This window comes from Stegodyphus dumicola, chromosome 4 (assembly GCF_044657685.1).
Source record: "Stegodyphus dumicola isolate Sdum_Otavi_A_Nest chromosome 4, ASM4465768v1".
Classification (NCBI taxonomy): domain Eukaryota; kingdom Metazoa; phylum Arthropoda; class Arachnida; order Araneae; family Eresidae; genus Stegodyphus; species Stegodyphus dumicola.
The window spans coordinates 221,270,451-221,288,307 of record NC_140771.1 but is presented as its reverse complement, the minus strand read 5'-3'; the positions used below and the strand labels follow the sequence as shown (position 1 = coordinate 221,288,307).

Genomic DNA, 17,857 nt, shown 5'->3' with positions numbered 1-17,857 from the left:
AATTATACTTTAAAAGCTTTTTTCCGTGCTTCTTGGGGTGTTACTGCTTTTCAGAGTCGTTATTCTGCTATATTATATTTATAATACTTCTGGTATATTATATTTGTTTGTAATAGGGGGACCGGAAAGTAATGTCGTTTCTGCGCATGTCGACAACAACATGCTAAGGGCAGAAGTGGAAGCAAATCCATGTCAAACACTCTTAACCGGTGGTGTGGCTAGAGCGGACGTGGTCAGAACGGACAGTGGTTACAGCGGACACGTGAGGGGAGCTGGGTGGGCAGAGCGGACATTCTTGCACCTGTTGTGTTATTTCCCTAATCAGTCAAATGTGATCTATTGTGTAGTTTCGAGCTTTGCACCTGCTGTAGAGATAAGCCGATACTTTTGAGAGAGAAGGCCTTTCTCATTTTCTCAGTAGATGTTCGATCCTGAAGTGTGTATGTCGTTTTATATCGTCGAAAAAATCTGTGATGGAACCCATAGTCATTTCAACAAAATTACTCTCTACAAAAAAAGGAAAAGAATGTTTAGTTGTAGATGATTACCCACACCGTTTACACCGAAAAAATAAATTAGGAATGAGTTGGGTATGTGTAAAAGAAAAGACACATCATTGTAAAGGAAATGTGAAGACAAATTTCAGTACGAAGTACTGAAGAAAACTGAACATTCCTGCCCGCCCAACGTTGCTGAGATCGAAGTTAAAAGGAAGTTAGAGACTTACAGAAAAAGAGTCCGAGAAGAAACATCAGTTCCCGTTCCCCAGATATTTCAAGAAGAACTTTCAGAATTATATCAGAAAGGTTATGATTTCGTTGCTAAAATACCGACATACTCCAATGCCAAAACTGCTATATGTAAGGAGAGGAGAAAGGCTTTGGGAGCTACTCAAAATCCCCAAAATGCCAATGACATTCAGTCTGCAAACGATACACTTTTGCTTTCTAATGGAGAAAACTTTCTTCGCTTAGACTTTCAAAATGACCAAGGTAACAGGATTTTAGTATTTGGAGGAGAAGAATCTCTGTAACTTTTGGAAAATGGAAAGACTTTTTTCTTAGATGGAACATTTAAAAGTTGTCCGAAACAATTTGCTCAAATAAATACAATACACGTCGATTTAAGGAAAACAGCAACTGAGACCAACGTTTACCCAGCGCTTTTTGCATTTCTGCCTGATAAGAGACAAGCAACTTACATTGCAATGCTTCAGGAAGTGAAACGTTGGTGCCCTAAGTGGAAGCCGGACATTATAAAATTGGATTTTGAAGCCGCAGCCATCACTAGTTGTATGTTAGAATTTCCCAGTTCGACTATTTCTGGTTGTAACTTTCATTTTAATCAATGCTTGTGGCGTAAGATACAAGAAGTGGGTCTAGTAAAGGAATATAAAGAGAACGAAGATATAAAAAATGTTTGTAGAATGATTTCTGCATTAGCTTACTTGCCAATGGAACACATAGATGATGCTTGGAGCATTGTATGGGAAAAAGCTTTTAGCATTGACAAACTTACCACATTCATTGATTATTTTGTCGAGCAGTGGATGGACAATCCAAATATGCCCATTAAAGTGTGGAACGTATATGGACAGCGTCATAGGACAAATAATTCTGTTGAAGGGTGGAATTCCAAATTAAATGCAATCACTGGCAGAAACCAGCCTAATGTCCACTTATTAGTCAGAATACTAAAAGAAGGAACATAAAAAGTGTCTTTTAATTTGAAATCCAGAGAATTAGGCAACCCTGGAATAAAAAGGAAAAAAGCATACGTAAAATTGGATGAAAGAATTGAAAACATCCTTAAGGAATTCGAAACATCAAACAATTTATAAAAATGTCTGAAATCTTTAAGTTTTGTAACTAGGTTGGACTAAATCCAATGGTAAATGATATTTATGCCTTTATAATAAAGGTTAATTAGTATTTATTTACTTGTATTTATTTTTCTTTTATTTACTTGTATCTGTTTTATATATTTTACTTTTAGTATTTATTTTTACTTACATTAATGAAACTAATTAATTTTATGGCAGTTGCATCTGTTCTAATATTTATTTGACTCTAAAATACAGTTTTCCACAAAATCCCTGGAATTCGTTCATACCCTTCATTCTATTGTTACTTACTATTAATTTTTAAATATTTCTCTGAAAGTTTTTAATTTTTATTACATTTTGCTATGTTTAAAATGCATTTGCACTAAATATCTTAACAATTTAATATAAATAATTAAATTTGATTGGCAAAAATGTATTTATCCTTGTAATTCGATAATCGAGTGCAAAAACAGAAAACTTCGGTGAAAAAAACGTTATCCCACGCGAAAGAGATTTGCCACTTAAAATACTGTTTCAAACTATATTTGTGATTTTTAAAAGTATTTATTTACTTATTTATCTGCACCCTTTATCTGTTCCATGATGGGGAAAATAATGTGTCCGCTCTGACCACGATGAGTTTCGCAGTGTCCGCTGTAACCACTGTCCGCTCTGGCCACGTCCGCTCTGGCCACGTAACCTCTTAACCAACCTTGGTCGACCATCCAAGAACATTTAAAGCAGAATGGAAAAATAAGCAAAGCAGGTGTTTAAGTCCCCCATAATCTGTCCGGAAAGAAGAAAGCCAACCTATCCATCTCATGCAACGTATTGCTTCAACGGCACCATACAGAACCGTTTTTTGATCGTTTGATTAGTGGGGACAAAAAAATATGACCTATAGGATAATCCAAAACTCAAAAGGGAGTTTTAATAGGGGTTACAAAGGGTTTACATCCCGAAAAGGCGCTTCTGGGTGTTTGATGGAGTATTCGCGGAATTGTTCATTTTGAATTGCTGAAACCTGGAAAAACTGTTAATGCAGACCTTTATTGTGAACAATTTGATAGAGGGAACCAATCTTTAATCGAAAAATATCAATTGTCAACAGAATAGGCGTCATTCTGCAGCACGACGATGCAAGACCGCACTGTGCAAGACGAACATTGGAAAAAATTAATGAATTGGGGTGGGAGGTACTGCCATACTCACCCACCATACTCGGCCGATATCGCAGCATTGGATTTCCATTTATTCGGATCCCTACAACATTTTTTTAGTGGGAAAATATTTGAAAATTTGGATGATGTCCAAAGTGACCTCTCGAGATATTTTACTCAAAAACCAATTGATTTTTATCGGTCCGGGATTAAAAATCTGCACGTTAGATGGCAAAAGTTTGTTGATAACGAGGGTGATTATATTATTGATTAAAAATAAAAACTTGTTAAAAATGTATTCGTTTGAATTTAATGCAAGAAAGCGACATTACTTTCCGGTCCCCCTATTACTATCTGTACTACGACATTTCAGAGCATTAGTACGGAGATTAGAAAAGAAAACATGTAGTTTTAACAGAAAGTTTATGGCATTATAAGTGAAATATATGAGACTGAGACTGGAATTAGTTTCAGAATACAGGCACATTTATTTTTTTCTGCTGCTAGTTCACCACATAGCTGAGAAGCTTCCTGGGCTCTGATGTTTTGACCTGGATTCAAATCCCAGCGACTGGTTTCGTTGCACAAATGTCTATGCGGTTTTCGTTATGTGTAACATAAATACGAGATAAATTCTTTAAAGTCCTCTACGGAGAGTCCCTTCTCTTAAGCTGTTAGGCTCTATGCGCTGTGTTGTATTGTTTTAAAAAGTAAACAACCTTCTGCAGCTTATCAGTAATCCAGCCACTTATATTTATTAAGGCATAGATAGTTACCACCTCCATTAATATCATTTTGAAGAATTCTAAATTCCCACATATCATTCTGAAGTTTTACCCTTTCAAATGGGGTTTTGATATTATGTGTGTCTTGCCTAAAATAACCTATAAATAATACAGTTTGAAATAACTCATTTATCAACAATATGGTAGGGAATTAATTATCTTGAAGCGTCAAGATCTTTCTTTAAGGTGGTGAGTAACCATTCAAACCATGAATCTACTCGTATGACTATTAAAATTGTGCTTTTAATAACCCTGCTATCAAAAAGTTTAGTTTTATGAGAAAGACAAAAACCGTATGACAGTTATAAAAATTTAGAATATATTTTAAGAAATACAGTTCTTTTAAACTGTGTTATGGAGTATGCATTCACTTCGAAGCCATTTTGTGTTCTAATTAAATATTTTAAATCTTTCATTGGATTATGAAAAAAAGTTTGACAGGTACGCTTTGTCTTGCAATTATTTGCTGATACTATTTATTCTGTTTCAATTATCAAAGGAAGCAAATTTATTATATGCCAAATTATCAAAGGAAAGAGAAATTTAAAATCTTTTTATTTTATCATAAAAAACTTGTCTTCGTATAATGCTTTTCCAATTAAAATTACTCAAAGTTCATTGTTTCATCAAGTGTCTCATAAAACTTTCGCCTAGATTAAGCATGAGCAAATTTTTCAGCTGAAAAGGCACATCAGGGATAGGGGGAAAAGAAAGGTGGGTCTTAGATATAAATTGTTATTATCAGGAAAAGTGAAATATGACATAAAAATAAATAAATTTCTGACAAGCAATAATTTAATGAGACACATTATGCTGTTTACATCTTTAACCATTTTTCTTTATGATTCCAGATATTAATTTTGTAGTAAAAATTCTTAAAACTGTTTGTAAATGATCATCGGTAAGGATTTAGACTTTACTATAACTTGTCACTTCCGTTTCCTCACCAGGATACAAATCAGTTACAGAATATTTAAGCTGAGGTTTTTGGATTGTAAGACATAGCGTGTTTTTTCTTCTCTAGGCCCCGATACTAAGGTTTCGCCAGCTCCGACAAGATAATATTCGGCTTTGCGTTATAGCTGTCGTCATTTAAATTGTACGTCTGTGAGAAGTTCTGATCCAATTTAGAATTAAAATTCATTGTCTAGTCTTAGACTATTAGGCTTAGTTTAAATTCTGAATTTTTCTGCATCGCCACAAGTGGTGGCTGATAAGGGAGCATGAGACACACCAGCTGCACCGTCTCTGGCGCCGGCCCTGATCACACTGCAGATGTATAATGTCACAGTGCAGCTCATTTGATGTATTATCAATTTCTGTTGAAAATGGATCGCAGATTACCACCAGACTTGATTCAGTTTCCAGAAAATCGCCAGATCCCCTTGAGAGGTCGTATACTATACGTTGATAATTTAACTTTTTCCTTAAAATTTCCTTCCTGGTATCTGTAGTAACTTTATGGGTGGAAAAAAAAGCCAGCATGCTGAAAGGTTTGAGGAGGTTCCTTGAAATGCTGATAAAAAGGCTTATAACCTTTTTAGGATAATTTTTAGTTACATTCATGTTTCTATGGCTGGAAGAATTCCACATAGTGAGAGGTGACGTGCTGTCGGACGCGCTGAAGCAGGAGAGCCAATCGCAGATATCGCTGTTTTGTTTGGCATTGAATATTCTGTAATAAATCCAGAGATCTGTGCTTAGTCGACCAAGGTTTACCATCTTTTTGATGATCAATATATTGCTATCTATAGTAGCCAAGCAGAATCGACGAGGAACTCCCCGAACTGTTACATCAACGTTTATAGTGTCACTTGGCACGACAATATCTGCCAGTTCTGTGCACCAAAGGCTTGACATGAAGGGACTGTCCGCTGAGGTATTAAGTGTTTGAGTTCCACTAACCGCCCAATCCAAGGAGGCAAGATTAAATTAGTGTCGTCCACATTTCAGCTGGACTGTCTCAAAATTGGTGCAACATCCTGTTCACGGACAAATCTCGATTTGTCCTGGAGTCATATGACAGGAACGTAAAGGTTTGGAACGAATGAGAGATACGGAAACAGGATCAGAACATCATCCAACCACGCGTTCAGAAGGGGCAGCACCATGGTGTTGGGCTGGAATTTTAATGGGAGATTGTACCCAGCTTTACATTTTTTGAAGACGGTTTTATAACAGCTGCGCAATATTGGGACAAAGTCTTATACCCTAGCGTGAGACTCTAATCTAAAGCAGTTGGTTCTAATTTCTTCCTTATGAATAAAACTGCTCGTCTCCATCCAGCCAACATCGTTAACGAATACCTGGAGAGTGAGGGCATTTATTCTATGGAGTTACTACCATATTCTCCTCACCTTAATCCCACATCTTTGGATGTCCTCAGGCGTACTGTCTCTTCACGTTTGCCTTCTCCGGCCGGTCTCAGACAGTTGGAAATTGTCCTAATGCAGGAATGGCCATTGCTAGTAACTGCGATCGTTGATACCCTCATCGAAAGCATGGGCAATTGGTCTAAAGTTTGTGTGAAGATTCGGGATGATATCATATCTTACGCATATAAATTTTGTTTACTTATTTTTAGCTTTAAGCATCAATTGGTTAATCACCCAAATGTACCGTCGTCATGTAATTTATGAAAATTAAACATTGTTATCGTCTTTGCATATAATTTTTTTTTTCATATGTCAACACATTTTCTACCTTTATGTGCAATTTGGTGTTAATCAAAAATTTACTTTTCCACTTTTATTGATTTTAGATTCCCGTGCTTAACTTTTGGAAGCTAGGATGTTATATTGTAAGAAGTTTGAAACATCAGTAATTTGAATGCGGTTTTTTTAAATTAAAAACGAGATTTCATAGCCTTGAGTTTTAGAATGATTAAAAAATAGATTTAATAAAAAATTATATCTGTTAAAACTACCCTCTATTGATAATTCAAAAAATTTCTAAATATGAAATCTGTAGATTAGCTAATCTGCTGACAAAAATTTGGCAGCTTTCTGAAATATTAATTAGGTATCAAATAGCGTTACCGCGTCAGATATATTTGTGTAGTTTTATACAATTTAACGCCTGATATTTGACAATTAATTTATTTAATGTTACTTAACTCTAAATTAATAGAATGGTTTGAAATCTCTCTGCCTTATTTGCAGGGCCAGCCACAGACGTTTTGCTGCCCTGTACAATCTCCGCGGATACTAAATTCTGATGTTCTGTGCCTTGCTAAATTCAAAACATTTTGCCGCTTCAATTCTGCTGCCCACAGCCTCTTCTAAATTCTAAAAATTTTTTCATTTCTAAATTTTGCTGCTAGATACTTTTCTAAATTCTAATTCTGCAAAATTCTTTTCTAAAAAATTCTTCTAAATACTTTCTAAATTCTGCCAAATACTTTTCTAAAATTTTACCGCCCTTCTATTGTACCGTCGTTTGCGGCTATACCGGTTGCTCAGTCTCTGGCGCCAACTCTGCCTTCTTATTGATTTTTTTTTTTCATAGACCGTGCTGCAGAATGCAACACATACAGCATTCATGATAATTCAAATACTGTACCTCTTGCTAATACGTTCTTGCTCTGCACATCCAAAAAATTCTAAATAGAACATGCACTCACAGATGAGTTTGAAATGTGCTTAATAGTTAATAAACGGTAAACTATAATTTTTTTGTAGGATTTATTGAATAAATATCATGAATATATATTACTGTAGTGTTCTGTATAAGCACATTATGACGAATAATTTCTATTTAATTTTTCAGAAGTATTTTTTTTATCCTGTTAAATCGTAATTAACCTTTTATTTATGTAACACTTGTAAAAATATATTGAACCTTATCTAGACGAAGAACTTCCTAAGATGACCGACCATCTTTGAAAGAATTTTGTGTTTCTAAAAACATAAATAAACACCACTAATTAACATCACCTCAATAAGACAATCATCCATTCAAAAGATCAAAATCATGTAAAATCATGGATGATAGGCTTTGAAACATCGTCTTATCGCTTATTTTTTAAAAAAAAATCGTGATTTTTTTCTATACATTAATCCGTGCTTTTACATACATTTTTTTAAAAAAATTAATCTGTTTTTAAAAATTAGTCTGTCAAATTTGCTAGTCTGTTGCACAACTGTTAAGTCCTAACGATTATTAGGGACTTTGCTATGGGAATGACCCAGGAACTTACTGATTACGGAAATACGTTATTAGGAGACAACTGCGTGATCTGCTCAACAAAACTGATTTCGGACTCTTGAGGATTATTTCCATGTTATTCAGGCCTGTGACAGAATTAATGCGGATATTGAATCACAAGGACGTTACTGTGCAAGACAATTACGAACTCTGACTGATGATGTGTTGAAACGGAATACTGAGGATGAATTTCGCAAGCAGAGATCCATCGCTGAGGGACTACTCGATACACTTAAAGATAAATGCGAGTATTTTTGTAGCCTGAACCCAAATTATGCTAAATTTAATGTTAAGGATATTTTTATGCATAAAATTGATACTGCTGCTGTGCATGCTATGAAAATTAGTGATAATAACTGTAAAGTAGTTACTGCTAATGATTCTGATGATAAAGTTAAGCCAAAGGCTAAGAAAATTCCACAAAAAGAGTTAAACGATCACTTAATGACGCACGGGATGAGGATGGTTTTATCCCTCCGAGGAACACCTCCCGCCTTGCTAAACTTGTTAAAAATAATATCGAACTTTCTCTATCCAATAAATTCCAAAAACTTTCTTGTAATGATGTTGATGATAACAGTGCTGTAAATGTATGTGATGATAACGATATTCAAATTATTGATATGGATACCCAAACTGGATCTGATAATGATGTAGTCCCTGTTCAACCACCCAAAATTCGCTCCATTATGGTAAAACCTGTTAAGGAAAGATATTACTATGGTAAAACCTGTTATGTAAGGTTCAGTGATTTTCTGAAAGTTCTTAGAACCAATACCAAACGTGAATTTGTTGTCAGTAGCGAATTTTTAAAGATATTTCCTGCAACAGAGGAGGACCACAGAGTAATTACACAATACCTGGATGAAAAGAAGGTGGACCACTACGTTATTCTCACCAAGCATGACAAACCCATTAAAGTAGTTATCAAAACATTGCTGATTGACTGCCCCATAGGAGAGATTAGCAAGACCTTGTACCATACTGCAAGCCCTATGGTACAAGGTCCAGAGGGTAGCGCAGATGCATAGAGTTAAGACCAGAGCTCCAATGCCCTTATTCCAGGTGCAACTTAACAATGCCCCCAGGGTTGAACAGGTCTATGACATTATCAGGCTCATGGGATTTTATGCAAAAATTGTTGCCTACCAATCTAATGGAAGTGTTGTGCAGGGTCACAACTGCCAGCACTTCCATCACTCTTCTGATAATTGCAAATTTAAAAATAGATGTGTAAACCTAGACACAGACGATAACTCGCTGTGGAAAGCCATGAAGAGGTATACGAAATGCCACAATAACATTCCGTCCCTTAAAGACCCTCAACGGATCCATTACACAGAGATTGAGAAAGCCGAACTCTTAGTACAGAATTCAATCGAAACAAAAATGAATCTCAATTTCGCACCAACAACATTCACGACACTGACACTGAAAACACTGTTCAAGAGTTTCACTCCACCTTGTCAACAAGCCGATGTACGGACAACATTATTCCAACCTTACCTTCAGAAGTCCAAGCTATCATTAAAAAACTTAGAAGCAAGGAAAGCCCAGGATTGGATGCTATCACCAACAGCATGGTCAAGAGGTTTCCAGTCAAGACTATCTTTATCCTCACAAAGATCTGCAACATCATACTGGACTGGCCGTACTTCCCGAAGTCTTGGAAAACGGCCAAAATTCAAACATGGCAAGTCAGCAGCTATCAGTCTACTCTCTACAGTGAGCAAGATTTTTTAAGCTGTACTGCTAAACCGCATCCACACCCATCTGGATGCAAATAACATTATTATTCCACACCAATTTGGCTTCCGGAAGCAGCTTTCCAAGACAATATAGCTATATAGAGTGGTCGAGATCATCTCAGAGAGAATGGCTACAAGAAAGGTCACGGACGGACTGTTCCTTGATATAGCAAAGACTTTTGATAGAGTCTGGTTGGATGCCCTCACTTACAAATTACATGTTCTGGGTTTTCCAGATTACATAATTAACATTACTAATTCCTACCTTACCAGTAGACACTTTGTCGTTCACGTATCAGGAACAAACTCTACTTCACACCCTATCCTTGCAAGGGTCCCTCAGGGATCCTGCTTGGACCTACATATTTTAATATCTATCTGAACGACATTTCCACCACACACGACAATTCTGTATGACACAACACTAGTTATGTATGCTGATGACACAGCGATCCTGGCACAAAGTGCATTCATTGGTCCAGTTATCCAACGACTACAAAACTACATACACTCGCTAGAGATTTGGCTCGCCAAATGGAAAATATCAGTAAATGTGGAAAAGACTAAAGCAGTCCTATTCACCAGAAAAAGTAAAGTCAGAAATACTCTGCAATTCTCTTACATGGTACCCACACATCACTTCTATCATCCAGGAGTTCCGAGTTCGTAAAGCACAACTCTATCCCTTAATTGCTCGAAACAGTATATTATCTGTAGACAATAAGTTACTTATTTACAAGTCCATTCTCAGACCATTACTATGCTATGCCAGTCCAGTTTGGACCCATACTCGTAAGACGAATAGACAGAAACTCCAGGTTTGCCAAAATGGGGTGCTTAGTCAGATTCATGCCGAATGGTATATCCGTAATAACAGAATTCACGAAGAACTTGAAATGGAATTACTCAGAACCCACTATTACAAATTGACAAAACATTTTCACAGCAGACAACAAACCATGGACAACTCCAGTATAAAAATCTGCAATTATGACTATAACGACCTCAATAATATGGACAGACCATTTGCTCAATTAAACACCTGGATAATGTAACCTCTCCCTTTTTCCTTATTCCAACTGTTAAGCACCACCATTTTGGAGTTTCTTGTAACATATGTTTGTATTTATAACTGCATTATTTACCAGTATTCGTATGTGTATATATGTTTTGATATTCTGTACTCTCTATTTTACATTTTATATTGTGTATTTGTGCGTTTAGGCTACAAATATTTGTACTTACCTATATGTTTCATGCACCTTTTTTCACCTTTAAAATGCGACGGTCGCTGGTCGCTTCTTTACGCAACAGCTTCATTCCCATACTTTGGCCATTTGTTAATCAAACTTTCATTTAATGCAAGCCAATCCAAGCTCTTTCCTTAGCTGTCAAAATAATTAAAACTTATTAAAAAATTATATCCTGAATTGTTTGGCTATTCAAAAATCAACTTTCGGAGCCACCAAATTCATTCTACAAGGGGTAGGGCCTCAGGCCCAGGCACCCTGGTGTGACAGGCACCGTTCCACTGGAGACTGCTGAAATCCTGCTGCTGGGACATGCAAATAATCTGCACTGCGCATGCGCACAGACTAACACTATCACAATGTATATAAATGGGATGATTGCACACAGCCCATCGCACAATTGCTTGAAACAGTGTATTATCTATTGACAACAAGCTATTCATTTAGAAGTCCATTTTACGTCCACTTTTGTGTTATACAAGTCCAGTTTGGGCATATACCAAGAAAACTGATGGGAAAAGATTGCAAGTCTGCCAAAATACTGTTCCACGACAAATTGTAAATGCTAATGTAAATTAAAAAAAAAAAAAAAAAAAAAAAAAAAAAAAAAAAAAAAAACTATTTGACTTATCCTTTTGGTTATTTTGTGTACCCCCTTTCGAAATGATCAAACTGTTCTACGAGGGGTAGAGCCTTGGCTCAGGCACCCTGGTGTCTCAAACACTGTTCTGCAGAGACAGCCCATCGCACACAGCGCTTCGGAAATCACTTGTAAATGTTGGTTGTTCGTGTGAAAAGGAGAAAATCCTTAAGATCATGTGTCGGAAACCGACCGCGGTAGAATCGTAGCATATCGGTATTGCGATTTATCGTTCCGCGACATCGCTGCTTGTGTTGCTCGGGATTCCATGACTATGAGGTGAACTTGGAATTCATGGGTCCAGGAAGAGCATACTGAACTTCACGCAGGTTCTAAACGGCCCCGAACCACTGATCCCCGAAAGGACTCGGTCTTGCAGGATCGTATAGCCATGTCAAGTAATCTGAATCACAAGTTTAGCTCGTCTGCAGAGCGAAAAGTGTTCACACGGACAGTGCAACAACGACTACAGCACCAAAGCTTATCCACACATTCGCTGGTTAGCGCTACTAAATAAAAATAACTTCATAAATTAAAGTTCATCAGGAGACTAAAAATATGTCTAATTTAGATTGAAATCGATTACAATAGTAATCGTGGACAGCAGTTAAAAATGAGAGGACAGGAGTTAAAAACCATGCATATTACGAAGATAAATCAATGTTATTAATTATTATAAGTATTCCCAGTTTGTTCATAATTCAAATAAACTCTTTTGCAAAAAAATCAAAGCACCAAGAAGTACTTTTGCGATCGTGACGAAATCTGGTATGCAAAAACATCTTGATCGAAAATGCAAATGTTCAAAATTTCAAGGCAAATGAACAGGAATTGCGATCATAGCGCGCATTTCTATATGCAATTCGCAAAGTATAAAACCAGTAACAGAGGCGAAAAATTTATCTTTTTTTGTAGCCTCTATTGCAATTCCGTAAAAAAGCAACTAAGGATGCCACTACGACGATATCGAAGACCTTACAGACAACTAAACGACTTCGAACGTTGTCTTGTAGGGTTGCGTGAAGCTGGGTGGTCATACCGAGCAATAGACCGCCACCTGCAGCGCACAGACACTACTGTGCAAAGATGTTGGCAGCAATGGTTGTTACAAGGAAATTGCTGACGAAATGAAGGCTCTGGAAGACCAAGGAGCACAAATGCGAGGCAATATAGGATGATTGTTCGCCAGGCCCGAACCGCCCCAACGGTATCATTGTTGACTATTCAACTCACTACAGCCTCCCGTGGTACCGTCCACCTTTTCACGGCGCTTTTCTGAGGCGGGGTTACGCTCACAGAGGCCTTTAAGACGTTTGCCTTTGACTCCACAACATCGGCGGAGTCGTCTGGAGTGGTGTCGCAGCCTATCATCATGGCTGCCATCAGACTGGCTTCGTATAGTGTTCAGCGATGAATCCCGCTTCACTCTTGAAGCAGATGACAACCGTGTTCGTGTCTGGAGAGGACGGCGCCAACGGTCCCAATCTGCTTTTGTTTTGCAAAGGCATACAGCCATAACCCCTGGTGTGATGCGTTATTTCTTATGACAGCAGGTCATCTTTAGTCATCCTCCGTACATCTTTATCAGCTCAACGATATGTTGATACCATTCTGTGACCGGTTGGATTACCCTTCATGGCACGTCATCCTGGGGCCATTTCCCAACAAGATAATGCCAGGTCACAATCGCTCGCATATCTGTGGACTGTCTCCGTGAGGTTGATACTCTTCTTTGGCCAGCAAGGTCACCAGACCTTTCACCAATCGAGAGTGTCTAGGGCATGGTAGGCAGCCAGATTCGGGCACCACAAAATATCGATCTGAAGCGACAACTGATGTATTGCTAATGTCCCAGAATGACATTAGGAACCTCTACCACTCCTTGCCTCGACGAATTCAAGCATGCATTGCCGCCAGGGGCGTTTCGATCAACTACTAATTTGAACACTCAATGGGTGATTGTGAGCCGTGAACAGGTACTATGACCTTGATTTTTTAACCATTTTATTATCTGGGTATGAGCTATACACATATTCAATTTCATCAAAAACAACCACTTCCTTCATGGTGCTTCGACTTTTTTGCAAAAGAGTGTATAAAAGAAGATATTGTATATAAAGAATCATTACGACCTAATTTTTGAAGAAAAATATGGAAATTATATTTAGAAAAAATTTTCGAATCAAAATATGGAAATTATATTTAGAAAATTGAGCTAGATATTGATGTAAAGTACAAATAGTTTTTATAGGATATGTCATTTAGTCGGAAGAAAAAATGAAATATTCCCAAAAGGTATGCATATAAGCAACTTTAACGTATATGAACGCGTATTTATGAAACGTATATTATAAGAAAAAAAATTTAAGAGACAGGTAAGACATTTGTTTATTTAGCGTAAATTCTATTTTATATTTTGTTGCACGCTTTTCATATTAGCAAAGAATAATAGTAGTTTCACAAAAGTTATACTGTTCCGAAAATTTGACACATATGGTATATCTTGAAGAGTAATGAATTTAGAAACCGGAAAAATGAAAATACTCTATGCTCAAACACAATGCACATAAGTAAATAAATGATAAAGTTTTTTATCATTGATAATTTTATCGAAATAATTAAAATGGTATATCTGAAGAATAATGAAAATTCCTTAAAATTTGTCGAATTATTGGTTAAATTTAATACATTAGAAATTATTTACCAATTTTGATTCTTAATAATAATTCTTTTACAGAAAGAGCCTCTTTACAAAATTGTTGCAAGTTATTTTATTTTTTAATAGAATACATTTTGCGAAATTTAAGTAATATAATAAGATGTAATTTTTTTTTTATTTTGAAGATTAACAGTAGCACTCTTTAGGTTCTTCACTTGCATAACACTCGAATATAAACAATCCCATATGTAACGGGGCCCACCAGCGGCCGAGCGGTAAAGTCTCTGAACACTGCTAGTTCGGTCTGAGGTTCGAATCCCGCGAACGGGCTGGCTGCATGGGTGTTTTCGTGGTTTTCCCCATGTGTAACGTGTATACGAGCCAGTTTCCCTTAGAAAGTCCTCCACGAAGGCATCCCTCCCTTAAAGCAGATAGCCCTCAATTGCTTTACCGTAATCTAATAAAACCAAACCAAACCAAATCTCATCAATGAAATGAAAAAAAATGAAAAGCTATTGAAAGATGGTACTTAAAAATACGTATGCCGCTTACACGGTACGATGGTTAGTGACGCTAACTGTAAGGAAGGGCCTGGGCTAGAATCCTGGAGAAGGGAATGGATGTTAATAAATGTATAGTATTTGTACGAGGAAGCACGTAGTATCTATATATTGTGGGATAGAGTCTATGAAATATGGGATTAAACAGGTACCAATATCGAAGATTAATTAAAAAAAGTGTTCTAGTTATCTGATAATTTAATGTTTTCTAAATAAGCGATTTAGTTAAAACTATTTTTACTTTTTTAGCCTAGAGGCCGTTAGCCCATAAGGGCTATTAATTTCGTTTTGGCATTTTGCGTTGATTCACTATAAATGTCGGGTCACTTTTCAAATTGTTGCCACCAAATATTATCGCCCTGTGTTATATTTAGAGAAATTAAATAATGAAGAATCTGCATAAATGTATGTATGTTTCTCGCACTGTGAGAAAGCAAATTACCTAGAGCCATCCAATTTTGAATAACGTAATCCTCCTGCTAATATGGGCATGTGGAAGGCCAAATTTGAAATTTGGAATTTGTTTTATTATCGATTTCCTATTTTGTAAAGCTTTAACGAATGTTTGGTTAACGAACTCAAGGATTTCAAAGCGAGCAATAGCACCTATGTACAGAAAAGATATTTTTATCTCCAGCGCGAGAGACTCTGTATATCAGAGATACTCAATTTAAAATTATTTTGCGATATTGCTCTTGAGCCTAATTTTATGTTCTTGAGCACCATGAAATTAATTTTATGGTTTAAGTGCGAAGAACATGATATTTAATAACTAAAGGTAACACACAAAATGTTAAAATAACGCCCCTTTAGACGTAATTTAAAATCTGAAAACTCTCAGAATTTTTTATTTTTTTAATTTAATTTTATTATTTTTTTTTTTAATCCGAAAATTTTTATAGCCATTTTGCTACATCACAAATCAATCTGGATTTTCCGGCTGAAGGAATTTTAACGGCCCCCCCCCATATTGGAAGATACTAAAATTTACTAATTCCATTCTTTTTCTTGGATTTGAACCCAGGCTCTGCAAAATGGTTAATTACCACACTACGATTAGTAATCTAATCTTGGAGAAAACTTGAATGTTTTTTACTGTATAAATTCTTGTGTGGTATACGGGCATTTAAAATCTTTAATACTATTGCGCTAACATGTTTGAAAGGGGTCCGAGCCTCTTAGATTCCATCGCCTGGGATGTTCTCTGGCAAAGTCGGGATGGAACTATGCGAAAGGTGTTCTACCGTCACAAGGTGGATTTTGCCAGCGAAAAACAGATTTTCATTCGATTCAAGATCTGATAACCACTTAAGCCCCCAATGTCGTGCCCTAGGACACCATGTTAGGAACAACAAAATCATTTTTAAGCTTTTAATATTATGTGCATAAAGAATAATCTAAATATTAACTGCAGTGTTGATTAAATAGAAATCTTTATTATTATTAATATCAGAAGAGAGTTTGTATTTTTCCTTAAAATGTAAACCGTTTAATTTTCATATACAGGACTTATTGGGAAAAATGTTATTGTTCTGTAAAATTAAATCTCCCATTTTGCTAGGTTAATATTGAACTCATAAATGAAAGACTTGCAAGTGAATAAGAAAATGCCCTGAACATTATACTTAAATTAGCAATTACTTTATTACTGCATCCAGACGATATCAGCTTTAGACAGTATAATAGTAGGCGACGGAAGCTGCTTACCATCCTAGTCTCAGATTCCAGTCGTGTATAAAGCGTGTCGTTTGCGGTGTGTCTCCCTTCTTTTATAAGAACAGTATACACTATCTATATAAATTCTGCGATACATTCTGAGCAATATTCTTGGCGATGAGATAATGAAATTATCTAATTATAATTATTAGTATTCATTATACCATCCGCTGGCGAATGCCTACTCGGCTAGTGCTCGGAAAATGGGAGGGGGGGGGAGTTTCACGAAGCTAATCGCTAATCATGTAATTAATTTTTTTAAAAAAAGAAGTTAGCCAGCTTGTTCCGTAAGGCTATGTCATTTAACTTAAATTTAATTGGTAAATAAATTGAATTAATAAACTTAAATTTAATTAATAACAAACTGACTTAATTTAGCAACTACGCCAGTCTTTCCAGAAATATTTTGAAAAAAATAAAAGTGCATACATTTTCATCATAACTGTAGGGTCCCTTTATTTGTCTGGTTTTTAAGCTGGAATTTTTAAACAACAGTTTCTTATTTGGTAATAGAGATAAAATTATTTTAGATAATTTTTGTTTGCTTTTAATTTTACTGTGAATTCAGAAACTGCTTATTTTCTCTCCAAGTTACTTTCTGTACTATTGATATTATGTAAAGCATTCCAAATTTTAATTTCCGACCTAATATAATTCAACAACTTGATCCAGAATAAAAAATAGCAGTTTCCCAGGCTATTTTTCCCATTTAGCTAATCCTCCAATCAAGGCCCAAGATTTCGTTTACGTCATCAGCTTATCACCGTTGCCTAGGAAACAAATCGCATAACATCCTGCCATTCCGTACATGAAACGCACAATCTGCGCTTAGCTAATGTGGCGCGATCCGTGCTTAACAAGTGTTAAATTTCGAACCTTTCCATCTTTTTATAGATATATGTATGAAACATACGTGCAGTTTTGTTATGTGAATCCATAATAACATTCTTTATTAATCTAAATATGGCTGCAGACCATAATGCTTATGTGCGTTCTATTTTGATAACTAGCAGCTCCTTAAACACGGATTATAAAGAGACTTAAGATGCCAGAGGAAGAAAGCAAGTCTTTTTATTCATTGTTATGATTCGATGCATTTATTAGAATAATGCAGAATTTTCATCTTGAATCTCATTTATTATTATTATTATTATTCGTCAAATTGCATATCTTTCCATACATTCCGTGCTGCCCAGTCAATGTTTTCTAAATTATTTGTTTACATTAGTGTACACGATTTGTTACAATCATTACTGTATGGCAGTATTTTTATGTAAATTGCAATATTGCTTGTCAGAAATCTGCAAA

At 36.1% G+C, this 17,857-nt stretch overlaps 1 protein-coding gene across 4 annotated transcripts in view; it reads left to right on the top strand.

The window, feature by feature from the left end:
• The window catches only part of LOC118189290 (ras guanyl-releasing protein 3-like), a 194,450-nt gene that overhangs the window by 101,761 nt on the left and 74,832 nt on the right, over window positions 1-17,857 (top strand). The window contains exon 1 of one of the 4 annotated variants that reach the window (XM_085816012.1): window positions 17,350-17,610. The exons of the other annotated variants lie outside the window; for them this stretch is intronic. Within the exon in view, the coding sequence (XP_085672138.1) occupies window positions 17,595-17,610 (16 nt within the window). The 5' untranslated portion in view covers window positions 17,350-17,594. Of the gene's footprint in view, window positions 1-17,349; window positions 17,611-17,857 lie in introns of those variants that run through there. 4 annotated transcript variants of the gene reach the window in all.